The 9,540-nt window shown below is 37.2% G+C and overlaps 1 protein-coding gene across 1 annotated transcript in view; it reads right to left on the reverse strand.

Annotated features, from left to right (window-relative positions):
- The window catches only part of LOC145688296 (O-glucosyltransferase rumi homolog), a 34,303-nt gene extending 24,973 nt beyond the window's left edge, over positions 1-9,330 (reverse strand). Inside the window, exon 1 of the mRNA XM_081762299.1 lies at positions 9,139-9,330. Within this exon, the coding sequence (XP_081618425.1) occupies positions 9,139-9,280 (142 nt within the window). The 5' untranslated portion in view covers positions 9,281-9,330. The remainder of the gene's footprint in view (positions 1-9,138) is intronic.
- Between the last annotated feature and the right edge of the window lie 210 nt (positions 9,331-9,540).

A 9,540-nucleotide genomic window follows, 5' to 3' on the forward strand; every position in this document is an offset into this window, starting at 1 on the left:
GTAATAAATCACATTTTTGAGTATTATTTTCGTATTTTAATTTAAAAGTGTTATAAAAATGTAAAAAAATGTTTAAAAAAACTTTCCTCGGGCCGGGTTTGAACTCACGCCAAAAGAGATTTTCGTTACTAGCATATAACGCTAGCCCACTCGGCCACGAGGTCCGACAACAACAATGATCTGAATTCTGCTATTTGAATGCAATGTGGCAAGACATAGATAACGCCAACCAATCAGAATTGTGTTTTCCGTTCCTACTTCCGGGAGCATTACTCTCCTGAGCTAGTCCTAATCGTACACCTGGAAATGCTTGCAATGGAAAATTCAGAACGGCAGACATGTGACTGTGGAGTGATTACATCCATGCGTTCTGAGAAAGGACTTGGTTGATGTGGTGCAATCAGTATGATCATACTGTTGATGCTTCCTTTCTTTCTGCTTAGTAATTAAGAGTGTTTGTGACCGGTAAGATGGCTGTGGCATTGAGTGATTACAATGAATCTGCACTAGAGACATGTAGTGTTGGTGTGTTTGTTCAAGATGAATGCCACAGAACAGTATATACTTCTAAATGTGGCTTGATACATGTGACTGACTTACCTTTGCCTGATAGAAACTTCCTGTTGTGGAGAAGTGGTATGCAGACAGTTGGGTCAAGTTCAGTAATGACTGAGTGCTGCCACCACAAAAAGATGTATGTGGATTACTTTCCTTCTCTTCAAAGGAATTGTGTTGATCCCTTCAAAGTGCACAAGAAGGTCATCAAACGTAGCCTTCGTGAAGCTAACATGTCGACAGTTCTAAAGGTGAAGGAGATGTCAGGGGTGGACATGAAGCCTGGCCAGAAACTGTGTTCCAAGTGCTTTGTTAGACTAAAGGAAGAAAATAGTGTAGACAACAGTGATGAGGACTATGAACCCTCTACGGTGCCATTTGTGTCTCCTGAGTTACAGACATCAGTGAGTGCTTTAGGTATTTCACCGATAAAACCCCAAAGTGTTAGCGTAAGAGACAGAGGTAGTTATGCAAGAAAGAAACTACGGCAGATTGACTCAGTGGCAAAACGTAAATTAAGTGAGGATTTCGCGATTGATGAGCATGAATTAACAATAACGAAAGAGCAGTCCAAATGTGACAAATGTTCAGACCTTGATAAAATATTGGAGGACATGAAGAAGAAATGCGCAATGTCAACACGTAAGGAAAAAATGACAGTACTTACTCTAGTTCCAGACAGTTGGTCAATAGAAAAAACTGCTCATGAATTTCAGGTGTCGCATTATCTCGTCAAACAGGCTAGAAAGTTGAAGATGAGCGATGGACCGCTAGCACATCCTACAAAACTAATAGGAAAGGCTGTAAGTCAAGAAACTGAACGGGTGGTCCAGGAATTTTATGAAGACGATGAGAATAGTAGGATGTGTCCAGGCAAAAAAGATTATATATCAGTGAAGGTTAATGGAGACAAAATTCAGATACAAAAACGGTTGTTGTTGTGTAATGTCTCCGAATTGTACGTCTTATTCAAGCAAAAGTATCCCAATGTTAACGTGGGTGTGTCCAAGTTTTATAGTCTTCGTCCAAAATGGGTAATTTTGGCTGGTGCGAGAGGTACACATAATGTGTGTGTGTGCCAGACACACCAAAATGTGAAGCTAATGCTGTCTGCTGTAAAGTTAAATTTGGACCATCAAGAGGCAATGAAGGTAATAACCTGCGATTCGAATTCGTATACATGCATGATTCACAGATGTGAAAAGTGTCCAGGGAAAGGGAAACTCGAGAAATATGTAAAAAAATATCATGTTCAATGAACAGTGTATGGATGAGGAAGACATGGTCACATTCAAACAGTGGACACATACTGATCATACAACTCTCGAAACCAAACAAGAGACAGTTGCAGATTTCGTACATTCACTTTGTGAAAAAGTAGATAAGCTAACTGTTCACAGTTTTACAGCGGCAGCCCAGTCATCGTACCTTAGACAATCCAAAGATAACTTAGCCACTAATGAAATAATAATAATACTTGATTTTTCAGAAAATTATTCCTTCATCATCCAGGATGAAGTTCAGGGGTTTCACTGGAACAACAGTCAAGCTACAATTCACCCTTTTGCTATATACTACAAAGATGAACAGGGCAAACTGGCAGTGCTAAGTCTTGCTATTATTAGTGATCACTTAGTACATGACTTAACAGTAGTGCATGTACACATCGAAACTATTATCGGCTACATCAAACAAAAAATGCCCCATGTTAGATCGGTGAAATATTTTACTGATGGTGCAGCTAGCCATTACAAAAACTGTAAGAGTTTTAAAAACTTATGTATGCATTACAGTGATTTTCATTTGCAAGCTGAGTGGAATTTTTTCGCTACTAGTCACGGTAAGAATGTCTGTGATGGTATTGGTGGGACAATTAAAAGACTAGTAGCAAGAGCAAGTCTTCAACACACAACTGATGGGCAAATTCTCACACCCCAACAGTTGTTTAAATGGGCGGACGAAAACATTCATGGCATCAAATTATTCTTTGTTTTTGCAGATGATGTAAGAAAGTGTGAATTGGTGCAACAGAGCAGGATGCAACATGTGAGAACTGTTGCCGGAACCAGATGTCATCATTATTTTCGTCCTGTTAATTGCAGTGAACTAGAAATGAGCAGACTATCTGGAGACAACTTCAGGTACTGCGTGCGTGTCCGTGTAGATACTAAGCAAGAGCTTGATTTTCAAAGACTTTTGAGTAGCATCAAGCCAGGGTGTTATGTTGCTTTTGCATATGACAGCAATTGGTACGTGGGCTGTATAGTTCAGTATTGCCAAGAGGAGGGAGACATCTTGGTGAACTGCATGACACCAGCCGGACCTGCTACAACGTTTGCTTGGCCTCAGTTTCCTGACGAACGCTGGGTTCCCTTTGAACATATCATAATGGAATTACCAGTTCCCTCCACAGCCACTGGCAAGCAGTACTACATTGACCAAGGCATCAACACAAAAATTTGCGAAAAGTGGGACTCGTTTACAAAGAAATATAAGTAATTTAAAGGTGAAAACGTCTCTATTTTAATCTTCCAAGTGTAAGAATATGATATACCTGTACAGCGGTGGACACTTCTAAATGGTACAGCCATATGGAGATTTACGGCTCAGGTGTACCATTTAGAAGTGTCCACCGCTGTACAACCACGTAGATATACATGTACTATCACGTAAATACTGCCTAACCACTGTTCAAATTTAAACATAAATTGTGCACAGGGTTGTAAACTTTACTGTTATAACGCTTACTAATGTCCAGCGCTATTGCAACAGGTTTCTTGTTAATAATTTACATTATGAATATTCATATTTATGCTTATGCACATAGTCAATTGTCGACCACATATTGGCATATTACGGTACGAGCTTTTCATTCATCAGTTATGTTTTACTGATTCATAACTCCCACATACCTTGCAGTAACAAGATGTAATTTATGTGACATTTACACTATGTTATGGTCATCATGTATGCAAGTATAGAAATTCGTACGAGCTATCAGAATTGTGCTACAGCGTTGCCAACTTGTGTAATTTTTCGTCGTTTTTGCTTTTTTTTCGCATTTCCACTGTTAAATTACAACAAAAGTAAATAACCAACTGTTTTGTTATTACCCTGTTTGAAAGTCGGCAAGGTGGTGTATCCAAGGACTGGTAGAGGTTCGCCCCACCTACTTTCTTCTTCCCATAAAAAAATGCTGAACTTTGTAACATTTTACTATTTCGTTTTTTTCTTTTGATTTGAAATGAATATATCAGCCAGAATTGGTGCTGGAAATTCATTCTGCTGCTGTTAGTACAAACTATGTGTTTAGTTCTGTACATCCTGTAAATTTCACTTTGATGTCATTTATAATGAGAAAGTTGTGAGACCCTGAAAACGTGCCGCGGGCAACATTGCTTATTTCGACAAATATTGGGCCTACGCACTGTGGTGCGTATCTTGTTATAACTTTGGTTTTATTTACCGGAATGTTTTTAAATTTGGTATTTTATCTCTTAATACTACCCAGCTTATGTGTACAAGTTTTCATGAAAATCCAAGATGGTCACTGGGAGGGGGTGGTTGAACTGAGGTGGAATGACCCAAGTGTTAGTCTCTTTCCCATGAAAGAAAACTGGAGATACTACTCCATTGTTCAGCCGTCTCACATACCTTAAATTTCATGTATTAACAATACTACATAATAAATTGAAGAATGAAAACTATTTTTGCTCTAGAATTAGTAGTGACTGAAAGAAATAAAAGGTCAGGACCACCGCACTAAACCTTCTTGCTCCACTTCCTTAAACAAAATTATATTGTGCTTCAGTTATTAATGAAACATTTTCTTGTGGAATACGAACAGAATTGTAAAGAATTTTCAGAAAACACTGTCCAAAGAAAGCTCACTCTTAAAAGTAAGCCACCTCTTGTATAATTTTCCATCAAAAATGACTTATGTCATATGTTACGGTTATTAATAAAATATTTGTTTATAAAATACCAAGAAAAATCGCACTAGTCATATTTCACAAAACTACTACTACAAAAAAAAAAAAAAAAAAAAAAAAAATCACCCCAAGAGTAAACTAACCCTTGTGAATCTTTTTGTAAGAAGTAATTTAGGTCCTACGCTAAATTATAAGTTATTGATGAAGCATAAACGAAATCACCTGAGTCGTTTCTGAGAAAATCATCGAAAAGAAGAAAGAAAAAAAATCTCAATCCAAGAGTAAACAACCAGTCGTGGTCTTCTGCAGGACAAATAGCTTATGTCATATTGTAATATTATTAATGAAATATGAAAAAAATCGTCTAAGTTGTTTTTCAAAAAATCGTCCGGAAAACTCACCCCCCAAGAATAAACTACCCCTCCTCGATTTTTCCCAGAGAAATGAGTTATACCACAGTTTGGAATTGTTAATGAAATATTGATTCAAGAAAAATAAACAAAATCGCTAGAGCAGTTTTTGAGAAAATTGCAGCTTTTGATTTTCACTCTTTACTAAACTTAATTTTATTTTTCTTTCTTCTTTTAACTTATTTTTAGGAATAGGTAGAAAATTTAATACCTATTATTAATAACCCCATGAAGAATAACATAAAAAACACAATTTTAAAATTTGATTCAAATACTTAGAATGATATGGTGTCTAGACGAGTGTACATCAGGACGGACAGATTTTGAGAAAAATCAATTTTTAGGTTTCTATGGACCATGAAACATGTAAATCAGTTGAAATCTTGAATTCGATTTTTTTTTCACAATCATCAAACTTTCTTCTCTCCTTTCGTCGCTCGAAAGTAATGAAAAAAAAAAAAAAAAAAAAAACCTACAGAACCTAACCAGAGAGTTATATTAAGACAAAACGTCTATTTCTAATGATCAAGGACTGCATGGGAATTGAAATATGTATTATTGTGCATGACTTTCTCATAGTTAAAACCTAGTTAAACAAACCAGAAGAGTGAGGAAAAATAACCTACGAGGTTACCTTATTGCGGAAAACATTGCATTCCTCGATGTAGATTTTCTTTAGGAGGGGACGAAAAATCTAATGTCTATAAATATATTGTTTTCTGAGCAAAAATCAACCAAAATCGCCTACATAACAGTGATTTACCTTCTAGCAAGTGAGATGCTTCTAGTGGTCGCTACGAAAATCACGGATGTGACTGAAGTGTGAAAGACTACTCTCGGGTGGAGGCAACTTGCGCAGAAGGATTCAGGCAGACTTAGAAATTTATGCAGGCACCGCCGAAGGCAAAACAAGTTTGGCTTAATTTTCCCGTACTTCTAAAACGAATATTTTCTCAATACATCTCCTGTGCTTTATTTCACATTACCACGCAAAGGTATCAATGTACTCACTATTATCATATATTGATTACAAGTGTCACATTTCAAGCACCTATTTCAGTACTGGGTACTGGTATAAATAATCAGCCACAAAAATGATAGTTTACGCTTTGAAATGAGTGAGTGCATATAAAAGAAGATTATCTAAGATATTAATTTTCAATCTCAGAGCATTTCTGCACAATGTAGGAAACCATTGTTTTATGTTTACAAGTTTAATGTTACTAGTATCAAACCATTACATGGCTATAGTACGGTTAACATGAGTGAGTACGTATCAAAGATGACTGCTATACGATATCAAGTGTTTTCTGCACTATCCACTTTTATGTTTAAATTTCCGTCCCTGACACCTTTACTGCCTACGGACGTACGCACCCCGCACCGCTCCCCCTCTCCTGACATAGTTATATAACTCTCTCCCTTTTAGTAACCACCTAGTGCATGTTGGTCAATGGTTTTTGGATCCTCCTCCTTATACGTATTACATCCATCGCTGATATACCTTCTACCTACGGACGCATGCACCCCGCGCGGGCCCCCTGCTGTGCTTCTTTCCTAACTCGGATAGATAGCATTCTCGTTTTTAATGGACATCTAGCACAAGTTTGTGTTTTCAGCATAGTCGCTTTTATGGCATACGTCAGGGCGAGAATTTATACCCATAAGGGGAAGCACACAAGTTTTCCCGCATATTATCAATCCGTAGGCAATTATTTGGGCATGTGCCAGGGTGATAACAGTCCAGAACATCTTATTGAATCATTTGATTTTTTTTTTCTTTTTCGACGGGTTACTGTGAACCTGCACTCAGCACAGAATCACGCTGCCAATTTGAAGGTAAATTACATGAAAAAGCTGAATTATGGTTTTCTTATGGAGAATCATCTTTCTTCTGGTGGTACAAAGTATCAGCACACTTTTCCTTTAGTCTCTCTTCTTTCTTTTTTTTAATCCCAATGTTTATAACTTCTTTTTTGTATTAATGCAATTAATTGTTCACTTTAAACAGAATCAATAAATAGGAGCACATTTTAATTTCTTTCGGCTTTTGTACCGCAGAGTAGGTACAGCGTTAAGGTAAGTTGGGTTAGTTTAGTTTCAATTAGGTTCCATACTCCTGGAACTGTTACGGGTTAAATACCAGAAACTAGGTTCAGAAATGTGAAAAAATATTTAAAGTTTACAGGAAAGAGGAAGTGAACTGATAAATCTCATGAAATTCATGCTAACAAAAGAAATATAATGTGGTATTTTCAAGTGTTAGAAGCTGCATATTGTTGGTATTATTTTGAGTGGAAGCATGCTTACATCAGACATTAAGGTGTAATGAGGAAATTAATCCCCAGTGTTCAAAGATGGTAAATGCATGCAATGGATGTGACATTTCGATTATGAATTTTATAACCTGCTGGTGAAGATGAAGAGTAATTACGTTTTGCGGAGCGGAATGGGTTACTGAAATTGAGCACAAAGTGTGGCAAATGTAGGAAAGCACTGAAAATAAAGAAATAAGGGAAAAGCTACATTTTCAAATGTGAACTTCGTGTTGGTGTAAAATATCATTGGCAAAAGTCGGCAGAGGTACTTTTTTCTTTTAAACATAAAGTTGCAGACACAGAAGATCTTATTATTTAGTGTATTGGTGCAAAATTATAAAAAATAAATGTAGTGTTTTAAGATTCCCACCCTCGTTTACGCGCATACGACACTCTGACACCCTTTGCCCGTACGGACGAAACCCCTCGTTACCGGTCGAGTCCCTTAGTGCGCTTCTGCCTTGATTTGGTTAGATAGCATCAGTGCTTTTCAGTGGTCACCCTGTACAGTTTGGTTTGTGTCTTTTACACTAGTTTTTATGGTATATTTCCGACCGCTGTATTTACACGCAAAACGATCAAATTCTCTGAAAAGTGAGCGTGCACCGAAATGTATTTAGCAAACACTTTCTCCAAGGTATAACAATGATTCTCCTCATAAATGGCAAAAATTCCACGTTTTTCAGCCTCGACCTACTCTGCGATACAAAGGTCCATTTTTTTTTTCTAAATAGTAGTGAACCTATTCTTTATCTTAGATTAAGTACATCCACTCTAATTAAATTTATTTTCCTGGATATGAAATCCTAACTGAATCCCTCACTTCCTTGTATATTACTATGTATCTTAAATAGATTTAACACGTAAAATTCGTGGTTCACTATTCTGAAAGATTGCCATGAATTAAAGTGGGAATTACTCGAGAAGATTATTCTACCAAATTTTGACACATTACACTGCACTAAATGAGGAGCTTCATTAATATTTCCGGAGTGACTTCAGGAGGGCTCAGTATAAATAAAGAATACAGTGCACAGCGGACGGCATAAAGAATACAGTGCATAAAACATGAACCAACTTGGGCATTACTGCTGTATGGTCGGACTACACGAAAATCTAAAAAAAAAAAAAAAAGGTAATATCAGGCCTATTTAGTTTCTCCCCCAAAATAATAGGATGTAACCCTGGCTCACTTGGCTGTAATTGTTGTTCGCAATACAGTGGGACGTATGCCTACCTCATCGCCAAATAGCCCCTTCCGCCTCTACATATAGTGCCGCTTACATCAAAAACAACTAACAACAACAAGTATTTTCTTACGTTCAAATATTTTCCTTGCCTGACTTTCACTCACTCTCCCTCACAAACCGATATAAATTCTCCAATTCATCTGTTAAATTTTCTAAAATTGGTCCAGCGATACGGCAGTTAACCCGCAACTTGTGCTAGGTGACAAGTAAAAAGCAGGAATACTTTCTAATTGAGTCAGGGCACGCGCGCAACAGGTGGGACCGAGTGGTAGTGAGGGAGTGCGTCCGTAGGGAGTAGGCGCGACAGCGACGGAGGTATACGAATAAAGGAGGATAGTGGAAGAGCACACACATATAAAATACTTTCACTAACACTGAAAATTCATTTTAATATACTGTGCACTGACAATAATTAGTTACATTCACACCCTCATTTCTTCACGAGAAATGTTTTACATCGTACTTCGCCTATATAATTTTCTATTTGGTAGAACCCTCTGCTGGACTGAACCCATAAATTGTACAAAAAGCTTTACATCACTAATCAAGTTTTGAACATCACGGTAGAATATTTGCAGTGACAGTAATATATAAATACAGAACACGTGAGAATGTATACAATCCTTGCACTACGAGTGGAGGGCCTCCAAGAGATTACAACCTATTTTCTTACCTTCCGAATATTTTTGTGAATGGTCTGAACATTCTTTCCCCTCATAGTGAATGTTACACGTGTCATCATTGCACAGAAATGAATGAAACATTAAGAATGTAATTATTATAATTGGCCTTGCCTTGCACATATTTTTCATCATTATCAAGATTCTTCTTTCTTCTTTTTCTACTTCTTCTTCTTCAGTATCTTTTGCCTTAACGTAGATCGCTCTGAGAGCAATTAAGCGGTAACTTCAAAAGACAAAGATGAATGAACGAGATAAACCTTTAGAGAAGGTTATAAGATGCAAAATTAAACGAGAGTGTTGTAAATATAGCCTATAAACTTGAAGAACAGGTAGAGTTTTGTCTCATCTGGTCAATTTTCAAGGGTCATCCCCGTCCCTCCTTCGCATGTGAT

This window comes from Thermobia domestica, chromosome 6 (assembly GCF_964235325.1).
Source record: "Thermobia domestica chromosome 6, izTheDome1.hap1.1, whole genome shotgun sequence".
In the NCBI taxonomy this organism is placed as follows: Eukaryota; Metazoa; Arthropoda; class Insecta; order Zygentoma; family Lepismatidae; genus Thermobia; species Thermobia domestica.